General features: G+C 38.2%; 1 protein-coding gene across 1 annotated transcript in view; it reads right to left on the minus strand.

Moving 5' to 3' along the window:
* Positions 1-9,047, minus strand: part of LOC145987803 (RNA-binding protein 42) — a 131,479-nt gene extending 122,432 nt beyond the window's left edge. The window contains exon 1 of the mRNA XM_083122509.1: positions 8,870-9,047. Coding sequence (XP_082978635.1) covers positions 8,870-8,922 — 53 coding nt within the window. The 5' untranslated portion in view covers positions 8,923-9,047. The remainder of the gene's footprint in view (positions 1-8,869) is intronic.
* Between the last annotated feature and the right edge of the window lie 6,115 nt (positions 9,048-15,162).

A 15,162-nucleotide genomic window follows, 5' to 3' on the forward strand; every position in this document is an offset into this window, starting at 1 on the left:
AGTTTGGTTCAGCAATTTTATAAAAATGTGCAACTTGCGATGGTGGCACTAGTGTCGCTGAAACAAAAATGGTGCCGGTACAGGAAAAAGCACACCCATGGAAGTCAATACGGGAGGTATTTAAGATGTCATGCATAAAAGGTTATGTTTGTAAGCATACAAGGTGCAGTTGTTGCACAAATTTAAGCCAGATGACAAGTCGAAAAGAAATTAATTTTGCAAATGACATGCCATTGACATTCTGCAGAATATGATGTTACCCCTCTAGACTTCTTTCTTTGTGGGTACATCAAAAACATGGTGTATTCTGGCCAAAAGGTAGATGATCTACAAGAACTGCAGGACCATATTTGGAAGGCTCTTGCTTCTGTAACCCCTCAGATGCTACAGAACACATGGAGGGAGATTGAATACAGGCTGGATATTCTCCGTACAACAAACTGAGCTCATGTGGAACTATACTTGGATATAATGAGCTGTAACTGCCTCCAATAAAACTTTGTGAGTCTGCCTTCAAAATGCATGTTTTTGTTTCTAGCTACTCCTTACCATATTACAATAACACACTTTTAAAACTGTCAGTCCCACTCCAGACATCCTGTATATCAAGGATCCTTCCATGTATGGGTTTTAGTTTGACAGTGCTTTTTATTAATGTCTGAAATGAAAGACAACCTTGTGTATAGTGATAAAATCTGCCAATAACCCCATCCCACTATTAGTGCGATTCAGTCAAGCATAGCAGGCTCAAGGGTGGGGGACTCGCATTATTACCAGGAAGCAAAAGTGGTCCCATATAGGATTTTAGTTTGAAACAGGTACCTTGATATTTAGGCATCAAAGCAGATATCAATGACACAATGACATGTGTCAAAGTAATGTTCTTCTAGAAACATACATTTCTGAACAGCACAATAAAGTGTTTTAAGTCCACTTTATGAACAGTGAGGCAAATCGGTACTGAATCTACAGTTTAAAGTGTGATCCGAACCACTATGTGCATCCACCGGGTATCGAACCTGGGACCTCTTGATTACAAGGCAATGACGTAACATTGCGCCCAGCAGCACAATAACGCGGAGACACATTTCTTCAATTTTACACAAGAAACTACTTACGGAAATGAGTTTCTAAAAGGTTTACAACATTCGTCAAGGTATTTTCTTTCATCGTGGAATATATTTGACCGGGAAATCATGTATTTTTCAAGAGAAATATCTCACCGACGCACAATTGCCATTGCTTTCATTTGCTTGCCCTACGACAACTAGATGCTGTGAACGTTTGATGACGTAAGCCCCTGTCAGTGTTTCAACCCCCTTTTCTTTTTTACTATGCTTGCCTAACGTAACCAAACCTAACCTTATCGGAAATGGTTTGTGAGGCTATCCGTCAGCTACCCATGCATAATGTTTAATTTCCACCGGTGACGAACACGATAGTAGGTATCTTTCGGTGAAGAAGGTTGAAATACTGCATAGCCACAACGTGAGTCAAGATGTGCCTGCCATATTGTGTGTTCCGGAAGCGAAGAAAGAAATAAAAAAAAAACACTCAGAATGTGAAAAATTGTGTTTGTTTTCATGTAAAAAGCATAATGGCAACTTGAACTATGTTCCCCAATACACAATTGGTAAGTACGAACCATGCGAAACACAAAATATCAGATTTTAATGTGTCTATGAAACTGTTACCTAACGAATCAAATAAATACAAACTGAATTAATCTAAAATATTCCATTATATTCACACTTTAATGTTTACCAATGTTCTTAAAAGTTTGCAAATCCATAATTTCATTAAAGTAGAGTGATTTATTATGTAACGTTTTTTGTATGTATATCTTGGTAGTGTACGCTTGAAAATGATCTGGGCAGCCAGAAGCGGGAGCAAGTACTATTGTTTAATGGATTTTTTAACCCAGGGGCGACTATACAATAAGAACTGCCAAATTATTGAGGAAAACATTTTCTATGGACATTTACAACAGATTGTTTCAAATTTCGCACAACACAAACTTCTATCACTCAAGATCACACCATTAAGAGACATTTACACCAGGACTTCTTCATTATAAAACCTCATCCAATGAGATATTTTTCAGTACTTAAGAGGAAGAGTGGCAATTTTGCACCAGTTGTGTATTTATTTCAATATCGTCCGAATGGGCAATGCTACTGAGGAAAAAAGACTGTTTGAATAGAGTATGAATGTCTCCAAATGTTGCAAGTGAAAACAAGTTGAAAAACATGACGAACAATAATTTTCAGAAACCCATGTATTCCTTATGGGGAATCAACTTCAACTTATGGCTAACCAAATGGAAGTTTCGACTTTTCCGCCTGTCAATTACGACTTCAGTCTATCCTTTTTCCGTTGATATCTTTTTCTGTACCATCGAAAGATTGGTATTCCCAAGAGAAGAAATAAAATAATACTTCCATATGAGCAATGCATTTCTCCTTGCCATCTACGGCCATCCTGGCAGTGTTGCCAAACCTGGTGTGCATAAAAGAGCTGAATTTCACCATAAATGAAGTAAAAACTTTCAAGGAGCTAGATTTACGAAACTGGATAAATGGTCTCCTATGATAATTTTAGGTGTTAAATGAGTGGGGGTGTGGGTGGGGAGGGGGTGCAGTTAATACCGTTAGCTTTAAAGTGATGGTCATTTATTCTTAGTTTTCACCATCTAGATCCGGCGGCATCATCCATCTCAATAATCCACAGATGGTTGTATGAAATCAAAAATAAAGTATTCCTGGATAACAATATTACGTTCTCTTCACGTCAGCCAAGGTGCTATAAAGAAAAGTAGCTGGGGAGGTAAGAGATAATGGGACGATGCAACAAATATAACAATATCACATGCAAAATGTATACTTATGGCAAAAGTTGTCTATGTAAGCCAGACCCAGTGATGACACCATAGTGGACCAGGATGACTTGCGCTCCAGTTCACAGTCAAACTAGTTCACGAAACATTAAGCTAAGTTGGCAAAAGTGCTCCCATCGCAGAGATGACGGCCACGTGGAAATTCTTCCCTCATGCCCTTAACATTGTTAGTTTATTCCTCACAGAAAATTTTATATAAATCAATCAATGGTGGATATCAGGGCCCAAGTTCCTTTGGTTGTATTGCAATTTCATCATGCTACAAATGCAATTTTAACATGGTTCGAATTCGATCTACTTCTGTTTAACACATACTACTGAGTATTAGCGATTACTTAAGATTGTATTCAATATATGCTTTCGTGGTTAGGTTAGGCAGGTCAGGTTTGGTTCTCTTAGCATTCAAATAAAGTCCCTAAATGCTTTTTACTAATGTTCTGATTTACTTACACAATAATTCCCACTAGTCTACGATACTTACAGTCGCTTGTTAATAAAATATACATTGTCCATTAGAAGCGCGCAAATTTTTAAATTAATTTTTTCAACACAAATAACTTTTTCAAAATCCAAACAGTGCTCATTACTTTAAGGAAGGTTCGTGTGACAATGATTTCCAAAATTCTACAATAATTAATCTTCTTGCTAGGAGAATTTGAAAAAAAATTAGTATAAAAGAATTGAAACCATTACCGTTATCAGTGTTAAAATATGTAAGAAACTATACGAGGGACATAATTAGACATCTGATTACTGACGTCATGTTAACCTGTAATTTGAAATGAACATGGGTCATGTGCAGCATTTTATAAGTTTGGTTAAGTGAAAAAGTGTCATTTTAGAAGCATATCATCATGATTCATTTGTCTACCCTTGCTTTTGAGTTTTGGGTTTCTTAAAATTGATGATTTAAATTTACAGAATTGACTTCATATTCTGCCTATGGCTCTTCAGAAAGATACATGCATGTTGTGTTGGAATACTGTGTAATCACAAATAGCTCTGAGTTTTTCAATAAATGTGCCATGATCACATAATTGCATCGATGGTTTATTTAGTGAAAATAGGGTGGGGGGAGGTTATTGGCTGTCTGCAACACAAAGTGCTGGTCTCCATGGCAGAGTGGTTAGCACAGTACACAAAGATGCCCGTGGTCCAGGGTTTGAATCACGACCTGTGCATGGGTGTTCGTTTAAACTGGCTCTTCATCAATTTCATCATATCATAACTCATCCTTGACTTTGCGAATAGCCAAAAGTGGGACAAAATCGAAGTAAAATAAACCAAATCAATCAAGCAACACCAAGTGCAAGTATTTTGGATAAAGAGGGTGCCACTCCCCGACTCCAGGTTAAAACCGAATACACTCTTCTGTTTGATTGAAATCTCAGACTTAAGGCGAAGAGGGACAATTACGCACCAGGCATGCATTTATTCCAATATCGTCGGAATGAGCAATGCTACTAAAGAGATCTCAAACAGAAATGAAGAGTATGAATTTCTCCCCATGTGGCAAGTGGAAGTGGTCTCTTAAGTTGATTATTACGCCTTATACGGTCTTTGAAAAATATGATAAATTAGTATTTACAGAATCCCATGTATTCCTTATGGAGGAGCAACTTTAAATTCAAGTTACGGCTAAACCAATGAGAGTTTTGACTTTTCCTAAGGAAAATATAATCTTCAATGGATCCTCTACCCCATCATATGTCTTTTTTTCCGCCATCGGAAGTTTGATATTCCCAAGAGAACGAATTAAGTAATTCTCCCATACGCGTAATGTTAAATTTCTGCCTGTCTCCTACAGCCACCCCGGCACAGGCTTCACCCCTCGAGGCTTGTCGCGGAGGGTAGTGGGGGAGGGGCGAGAAGAGGTCTGTCTACTGGTCACCGAACGAGAAACATATGTTCGTTTTAGAGGGAAAATATTTCTGAAGGGTCCTCCAGAGTAAACAAGCTGGCAGGGTGGGATTCACGACAGACAAGAAGGCCCTGGAAGCTCTGGAAAGTAGAGACGGTAGAAAAACAAAAGCAGACAGCAGGGAATAGATTTCAGGTAGAAAAGCAGGAAACATATTATACAGTTTCTTGTAATATGCAGTAACGTACTTGAACAAGCCTGGAAAATTACAGGCAGAATGCAGGAGAGGCATGGAGTTACTATAATAATTATGTAATTCTTCATGGATTTGTCTCAATATATATGTAACCGAACAATACAGTACATATTTACATTATATCCATATTTATTTGGTTTACCATTGTTTAACTATTGTTTTACTGTAACTTGTACTTCTGCTCATTACAACTTTTCGATTCCGCACAATATATATTAAACTTTGGGACATCTCTGCATCATTCTTTGTTATTCCTTCTTTGTATGTATTCGTACCTTGAATGTATCCACCAAAACTATGGAATTATCCTTATAATGAAGAACATGTCTGAATGTGAATTAACCACAAAAAGAGAACATTTTCTGAAGACTGCAGTTCGAAAAAAGTCAAAAGAGGGAGTAAATATGGTGAACTGTCCCGACCAAATTGGAACATTTTGTAGCTTCGCATAAATTGTTATAAAACTAAAATTACGAAGAAACTAAAATTACTAAATATAGTAGACTGCAGACTTCTGGAGTCTGCCTCTCTCCTGAGACAACCTATTCATTTATACAAGTAGAAAATCTAAATTATTGCAAAAGGATATTGCAAGGATTATATTGGGATCATACGGCTTGGAAGAACGGATTTAGCATTTGTTGAATAATCGATGGTTATTAATTTCCTCTGAACTTTTCAGAAGGCCAGGATTATATTGGGATCATACGGCTTTGATTGACATTACAATGAAGATATATGTGCACTACTACTCAAAATAATTTATGCATAAAATATAAATCAGAAACTTACTTTTCTCCAACTACATGTAACATCATTTTTGTTATTCGATAAATATTCAATTATTTATCTATTTGACACAATTTCATTGCCAGGTCACTTGTTTTTATGTAAATTATTCCAATGTTAACTACAGATAAGCTACGTAATGAATATGCGCTGTTATATCTCTATTCTTATAGTCATTTTACATAATCGTGTAATAATAACAATGTTAATTTATATATTGTAATTAGTATTAATTTAATTTTAAATAATAATTTAAACATTATTATTCCTGAGGCACTTGGTTCGGACCCCCCAACCCCCCGAAACATATTTCTAGATACGTGCCTGATAAGATATATACAGGGTGGGTCAAAAGGTTGCAATACATAGGACAACTAAATATGTTGTGATAAGAAGCAATGTATTCATATAATATCCTCTACGTGGTTACCATTGGTTTGCAATACGTTTCTTCCACTCTTGATGAACACGCATTAGAAAAGAACACTTTAAAAAATAAATAAATAGAAAAACTTAAAAACAAAATGTTATTTTCCTATGTATTGTGACTTTTGGTCCACCATGTGTGTGTGTATGTATGTATGGATGTATATATAATATTTATGCATATGTAATGGTAGTATTCTTCGCATTTGGCTGTTTTTTACTTTTCGGACGCTCTTTATAGCTCACATTTTTAGATTGCAATTTTCAAATCAGCACTGTTGGAGAAGGACAGGAAACTTATAATTCGGTAGAAAACAATAGTTTACCTGTTGACTGAAGGGCAGGTTTTGGCAACTAGTCGATCGAGACTGAGATGGCTGTTTGATATTCGATAACTGCCTTTCAAGACTAGTCGGTATGGTATCTGACTGCCACGCGGGATAGTCGGCTTCGATTAAGGTAGGAATTTTTCCAGCCTTGTCCCCACTTAAAAACGGATCCAGTTTTTACCCAGCCTGAAATCAGTCGTTACCTGGAGGAAACCGTGGGAGGTAAAGGTGGTCGCAGCGTGATGCTGATAACACCTCCAAAGTGGCCGAGATCGAGAATATGTGGGGCCCTATCCCCCACATCCACATCCTCCTCCGCACAGTGCTACATGCACGGGGAACTTTTCCTTGACTTCCAAGACGAGACCAAAGTTGAGACATGCTTCTCTAAAGACTGAAAACACTGAGACTTACTGTTCGACACTCTTGTGTCGATGGATAGTTGGTCAATCAGTATGTGTGGCATTTGAAAAATTAACCTAAACCAAAGTCGGACGAGATCTCAGAACTCGAAGGGATTGGTACAAGTTTGTTACATCTTAATATTCAAAATTCTACTGAGGAAACTCTTTAAAGTAGAGACAGGACCGAGAACAAGACAAACTTTGTAAAATCGAGACGAGACTGAGACTTACTGTTCGATAATGTCTCCCCGTTGGAGACTTTTGTAAACTGTAATGTAGGCTATGGGGTTTGAACAATACCCAAAACCATAAATACATTATTATTTGATTTATCACATAAAAATAGGAGTAAAGTTAATTCATTTCATTCCTCAAACGACCTAGTGCACCTGAAGGATTTTTCTGCGGAGGGAGGAGAGGCAGAGTTAGATTCCATGTCTTGACTTTTAGTCGTTAAGAAAATATATATTACGTATATTAATATTATTATTTTACAAATCCAAAAGTTGTAATTGAATTCATAATAGTTGACAAGTTCATATTTGAGTCCATTATTATTATAAAAGAATGAGGTCTTATTACAAAAGAAAAACATACAGAGATCACTTTCTCTGCTCTTCTTCACGGTATCCCTGATGCATGATTTTATGCACCGAAAGATACTGTAGAAAAAAAAGTAATTGAAAATACCGTCGCGTGTATTATTTCCGACTTCCGTAAATGATTTCTGCACTTTCTGGATACCGAAAACAAAAGTCTAGAAATGTCAGTACAAACTCAAAATTTAAATTTCCTGAACTTGTTCCAGATATCTCAGGGCATGTTCTCTCTCTGACCCCATCTGGTGGCTTCCTTCCTAACTCACAGCAGATTGCAAGAAAGTTGACCGAGGACTTGTTTGGGTGTCCCTCGCTCCCATCAACAGTCACAAATAATATTGGTCGCTAAGTGGACGAGGGAGGCAGCTGTGGACTTGGCATGCTCTCCCAGGGCCCCGCCTCATCCATTCCCTTGTGCGGTGTTTCCAGAAATCTCGGCGAGTCTCTGATTGCCCCCCTTCTTCACCTTAACAGATTCGGGACACTGTGGTGTGGGGACATCCTGGTACTACTTCGATCTCGTGAAAACGCCTATAACTCATTCATTTCGTCCTTTTTAACATTCCTACTTACGTATTCTGCATTGCAGAACATTCTTTAGGGTGGAATTATGCTTTTTTTTCACGAAAATAATAGCGGATAGGCCCAAAAACCATTCACAGAAAGCCCCAAAAATCATTCACGCATAGCCCCAAACACCATTCATGGTAAGGTTAGGTAAACAGTTGAAAATTAATTTTTCTAGAAAAAAAAACATGAATTCGCACTAAAAAGGATTACACGATGAAAGAAAATACATTGACGAACTTCGATAATGCTATAGAAACTGATTTCCGTAAGTAGTTCCTTCTGTAAAAATGAAGAAATCTGTTTTCACTAGATCGACGTGTTACCCAAATATTCGATAACGATAGATACCATGTGCATACAATAATAATCATTTTGGGAGGAAGCCTAACCTGCCCACCACTGTACATAATAAAAACCGTGTAAGAAAATTACTTTTTTAGACGGAGATTCAATCTAGTTACATAATCTCTTTCCTTGAGACTTAATATTGTGTGGCAAAATGAAAAATTTCGTGTAATTCGAGGATAGACGGACATCAGGTAGAACAGAAAAATGTGTGAAAATCATAAGTGTTATCTCAAGTGTTGAGATATTTACTCAATTGTGGAGCTTTGTCCGTCAATTAGTATTTCATGACCAACTGTTATGCCAAAAGGAATTGGCTGAAAATTCCATTCGAGTGTTTGTGAAAAACATCACAATGTTTACGTACGTAAACATTCCCTGGAGTGGTACTTACCGATTCATTTCGGCTTCCATGAGTTTCCGTTTCTCATCGTTAATGCCTGCCATAATTGTTCACTATTTGTTTAAGTGAGAAAATTAGAAAACTTTGCTCTCCTTCCGCTTGAATAGTATAAAACACGAAATTGTCGAACTCCACCTAGTAGGTATGCCACTTTTGCGCTTGTCTGCTACTACGCATACACAGATTATACTGCTTCTTCTTCTTTTTTTCTATTCTTGGCTCACACCGCGTATTTTTGCTATTTCTAGCCATACTATTATATATGTTCCAAACTGTTGATGAATATCTTGTTGAGTGCTGTTGTCCATTCTGTTATTATGATGTGACGAGGTCTTTTGGATTTAAATTGTCGTGAGGGTCATGGATGTTTACGTTTTCGAGCGAAACTATAAACTGCCTTTAATGAAAATTGTCAGTCTCACACAGAGGCTAAGTAGGGGCATAGAATGCTACAATGTACAAATGTGCCACATGGCCACTACACACCTAGATTTGAACTCTGAATTCATGCGAGGAGGCGTTTTTAGTTCAACTCAGCTCCACCAACACTTTTGGTCAAATACCCGTTGAACAAACAATTGAAGAAACTGTGAATGAAGGTACCCAGACCAGCAACAGATTGTTTCAGTTGAGGGGCGGCGCCAGAAATTTTCGACCGGGTGGGCAGAAGCTCCTTATTGATAAATTTGAGTGGGCAGTATAAATGTAACACCATATATAGTATATATGTGTATGTAAGACGTATGTATCCCCCCTCTCTCTTACACTCCCGATTTTCCTCTTACTTCTTTTCCCTTCCCTTTCTTGTTTTCCTCTTTATTCTTTTCTAATCTATTGTCGCATCTTGTTCCATTTCCTTTCGCTTTGTCTCTGAAGAACACAATTATTTCAAGGAAGTGTTTACCCATACGCAGCCATACCCTAGCCATACATTCTAATCACATTCTTTCATGCGTGTTTTAATACAGTAAGGGCCGGTTTTTCAATGTCCAGTTAAGGTTCATGTTAGCACGTAACTGGAAGTTAGTGAAAATTTCGGTTTTTCAATGTACAGTTAGCTCGTAACTGGAACTCTGGTGGCGATTATCTTTACTGGTACTTCTTCTTGCAGTTACCAGCCTAACTGGAAGTTGCGAAGCAACATGGATGCCGCGTGCAGCTATCGAAGTTCCACACTCGCAACTTCAATGTCAGATTAAACAAGATATGATTCATAAAACTTTCAAATTGGTACAGAAAAAGACTTGTTTTGTTTGGCAGAGCTTACCAACGTCCATGCAAATATGGAAATTAAGCAGCGTAGTTGCTAGAATTCGCGGGCAAGGTTGTGTTAGAGAATTTGTGGCCAGGATATCTGGTCTACTAGGCGTGATAACCTCAAATCGGTAATTTGGTGTAGTTGTTAGCGGCACCAGCTTTCGGAGCGGGTTGTGTTTTGTAATACGAGTTCGAGTCCTGGTCACGGGTATTTTTTTTCTTGTCAATTATTTATTACGTGTGTTGCATTCAATTCACGCTTTATTGCTGAATGATCTTCTCGGATAAATATTACAGTAAATTTTAAAATTATTTTTACTCGTACTTTCATATGTTTAGAAAGCATGCTTACTATTAACATGTTGTTTTTTCGCTCAACAACATGCATGCAGTCAAATGTACAATATTTACATATTAATAATAATAATAGTGTTTATGTCAACAAACAGTTATTATTAATGTCTCGACTTTCGAGTTCTTCACGTTTCTTCTACAAGAAAGTATCTGGGCTTGCGCCTCATAACATCATTTCCCCCACGTGGAATTGGCCTTTATTAGAAGAAAACCAAATTTGTAGTGTTGTCTTTCGTTAATTTATTTCGTAAGCATACAAAATGGATGCGCTGCCATTGTTCATATCGTTTCACAATGCAATAATGTGCTTTCGAGCGCGCCGTGCTTGTAGTTCTACATTTAAACGCCAGGCTGTGTGCCAGGCGACGCGGTTTGAAACTATACTAACAGATGGCGCGCAGGTCGATTTCCTGTAATTTCCGTGCTTCAGAATTGCCAACACACTGTTTCGGAGAACGAACCATGGTTTAATTAACTGGTAGTTACTTTCACATTGAAAAACCCGGTGCTGGTTAAGACTGGCTGTTATCTCCAACTGGCAGTTAGTTAACAGAAAGATTAACAGGACATTGAAAAACTGGCCCTAAACTAAATGTGAATTAGGTTTAAGCTTGTGTTGCAAGTACTCACTTTTCTTAGCTTACAAGATTTGTACAACTGAGAAATCTATCTGAATGTTTGTAGTTTCGGAGATTGGGTGCCAACATTTGAGGGGCAAGGACAATATATAAATATACAAAATTATACTTTTTCTTGGTAGAAAAGACTTAGCATAAAGAGGCCATAGTGCGGGGGCAAAAAGTGGCAAGGGCAACTGCATACCCCACTTCCCGGTCCTCCCAATCGCTCCACTGAATATTTGGATTAAAATTAACGTCTTATTAGGAATGATTTAAAACACACACGGAAAACAAATTATTCTTTGTTCATTTTCCATGAAGTATTCCTAGTCTAATGAAAGGCTATTTTGACAAAATATCACACATACGTAATAAACAAGTAAGATTGAAAAATCTGTTCAGAATTGAAGAGATTATTAGCAAAGTTGCTATTCGTTTTCTGAACTGTCCTGCTACTAATGCGGGAGAACATATTTTTTGAGGTAACAAAATTATTTAGGACACAAGGAATTCATCGAAGTTGATCACCGTGCCAGTAATAATTCATCTATTTTTCATAGATAACGGGTTAAATGGCGTGACCATTTCGAACACACTAGAATGTCAACCTCTATCCTGTGCAGCATACCCTGGAAAATTTATTCTTTCAGGGCAACGAGTCCCTGGCGCTTGAAATCATTGTCTAACTAATAATTTATGAGGATTTGTATCTTGAGTGTCAGCATGTGTTTGCTTTCGCCTCTTCGTCACTTTCATCTAATCACCATTGAACCTTATCGTCGTATTTCCTCGCTCGCGGCTCTTACCGCGCTCATCCCGACGGTTTCTGTGATCTACGGTAACTGTCTTATTTTCATCCCAAAGGCGACGTTTTATTCCCAGTCATAATACTCGTATGTTGACCCTGCAGGTTTTCATTCCTCTACCACCGGGTTGATTACCTCTATCAGGCGGCAGAACCCAGTAGCGACGGAGGAATGTTAGTGCTAGGCCAGCGGTATGCTAGGTATTGCTTGCACGATTGGGTCAGTACTGTGTGAAGAGGCGATGTTCTGACGTTTGCTCAGTTTCCCTCATCAATATATACCGGGTGATCCAAAAGTCCCGGAACGATCACATGTCGTGAAAAATACAAATCGAATGCGAATACGAAAAAATACGTGTTTAATAAGTGAAAGAAAGCTATTCAATGATTTCACATTTGATTCCCCACCCCCGCCCCCTGGGGGTGGGGTGGGGGGCAACTGTGAAATTTTAAATAGAACCCCCATTTTGTATTGTAGAATCGGAAAGAGGACTTCATTCCGAATCCAACGAGCTATCAACCATTCTCCTAGCTTAATTAGGAACGGAGATATGGATTCCGAATCTGCATTCGCTTTCACCAGCGGCGTGCATTCAGGATACGCAAGGTACGCACTGCGTACCCACAACACAGTAAGAAAAAATAAACATTTTTTCGTCTTCCCCGAACATGAAAATTCAACAATTATCGCTCCGAAAGCAGTTCTACTGCAAGAAATTCCGATTTCCGCACGAACACGCTGCTGCCTTCCTGAAGGCAGTCCCGAATGATCGCGATTGTGACCGACACCCACCCGATCCGCGTTCCTGCCGATTTCCGCAGAAAGACGCTGTTTCTTCTGCTTGGTACCCTAGAAATTCGGAAGGTAACCCCATTGGCTCATATCAGCCCGACCACGTGTTTGGGTCTGCCCGCGCTTACCCTCTCTCCTACTTCTTTCCAGGTTCTAAGCATCGAGGGTACCCAAGATTTTGACAGCGTATGCAGTGTTGACAGTAGTCAACATATTTTTTTCTGGAATGCTTAGCTTACTAGCATTTAGCAGCCACGCGTAGATAGATCACTGTTGGGCTGCAATAAAAATACATTATAAAAAGTGATACAGGAATCAGAGAGGAGGGCAAGAATATGTAGTGGTGGAAGATCATATTTAATATACGCGTAAACTATCACATATAAAATATTTATGTGAGGTTAAAGTTACACTAGCAAGTTTTTTTTTTCGTATATGTCACTGTGTCGAGGGGAAAATATGTGAACAATTTGCAAGTTTCGCACAATTCTCAGAGTATGAGAGTATCTGTTTATCTCCTTTCGGGATCAACATTTCCTTTGAGTTCCATAGCATGGGTGTTGATTGTTGACCCAACGATATGAATGAATGATAAAAGAAAAACATAATAAAACACAATGCTTACAATGGGATTAGAATGAGCCCCCCCCCCTCCCGCCAGACATTGCAAAGTGATGTGCGGTAGTTTAGCTTTTGAAGTGTTCTGGGATGTATGCTGACGTATTTTCTACTTGTCCTTAATTATCTCCCTTCTACAAAATACTTTGTCGACTGGCAACTCCGATTCATTCGTCCACAAGAACGCGTGGTTTTCGGGCATAGCGGGACCGGACACAACGTACCGTGGGAGGTTGACTTTTGCTTTCTTCTTTCGTGTGAAATTTGCAGCGAGTGTTTCGTTCATATTATTTACATTACAGGATCTCTATTGTTTGTCGGTGCTGTGAAGTGATAAAATAGGGGGACCGGGAGTTATTGATGACATACTGGAGAAGGGATTTTCGGAATTTACGAAAAAAGTGTAAACAATCCGAAATGGAAGGTCTGTTCCTGATTTGGAAAAATTGTTTCAGGCAGGAGTTGTGAAGGATGGTAAGCAGTATATTAGTCATTTTGATTTTTGAGAAGAAGAAAAAATATCTCTACAGAGTGATTGACTGAGTAGAAAAACAGTGAAACTTTATTGTTGGCCTTATTCGTTGGTTTCCTCTGCGAAAGATGTTGTGAAATAGTACAGGATACTGAGATTTATCAAATTTATTACATGAAATTTGAAAGGACGGAAAATGATTGAGTCATTTCCTTCCCGTTCAATGTTCATCGCACTGCATGAAGGAAATAATCAAAGTTGAATTGTTGGACTCTACGTAGCTACTATCAGAATATATTTGCGAATATAAAATATCATACATATATTTTACCTCGTTACATTTGGATATTGATACAAGGATGAGAAATTTCCCATTATAAAATTGTAGAAAAAATTATTTTCTGAATAACATTATGGCCAGGGAGGGGGGGTTCTGGCCCCCATAATTCATTTCGGTTGGCCACTTGTTGCGTACCCTAGTTTAAATGTCACCGCACGCCACTGGCTTTCACTCTAGCTCAATTAGGGCCAGAGCGTCCCTTTGAAAATTGTTTGGGTTTTATGAAATTTCCACGTGTTTTTTTGGGGGGCGGGTAGCGAAAATTTAAAATGCCTTTTTTTGCGGCTCGCGAAGCCAGTTTGCAAAATACATAATGTTATGTATTTGTATTAAAATACGTTCTATTTTTACTGAAGCAATGGAAGCTCTGTGAAGAAAGACACTATCACAGGTAGAATTGATTCGATCAAAGAATGACATCGATATTCGGCAGCATATACACGTGTGAAAGTGTTTTTTCTTCAATGAAGTTCATCAAGAACCGCTACAGAAGTCGACTGGCAGATGCTTCACTGCTTCACCTTCTGAGACTTTCAAATACAGAAATTCAAGTGGACATTCCAACTTGAATAAAAGAAGCAGATGGGCCTCAATTTTCACATTGAACACTTACTATGAAGGATTCTTATTTGTATGGTGTGTATTTCATTTCTCTCAATTCATCCATAAGTATTGGGTTTTTGTGAAATAAATTCTAATTATACACTTTTGATTTGTGATTCCATTGTTTTTATTGCCGCATTTTGGAAATTTTGATCATGTGAAAGTACTACATTTTCAGTTCAGTACTTACATTTTTTGTAATTTTTAATTCCTCCACCCCACCCCCCAAAAATGCGGCCCGCCAATCAACTGCTGGATATAATTTTGGCCCTCTGTCCTTTTGAAGTTCGAAACCACTGATCTATAGAAAGGAAATACGTATCTTTTTTCGTAATTTCTATCAACAGTGTCAGATTAAATTCGCCAGGTGTTCTCAATTTTTACCAAGTGCCTTAAAGAAATATATAAAGTACAGAGTGAAC

Source organism: Lepisma saccharinum, chromosome 5, assembly GCF_977018435.1.
Source record: "Lepisma saccharinum chromosome 5, izLepSacc3.1, whole genome shotgun sequence".
NCBI classification, from domain to species: domain Eukaryota; kingdom Metazoa; phylum Arthropoda; class Insecta; order Zygentoma; family Lepismatidae; genus Lepisma; species Lepisma saccharinum.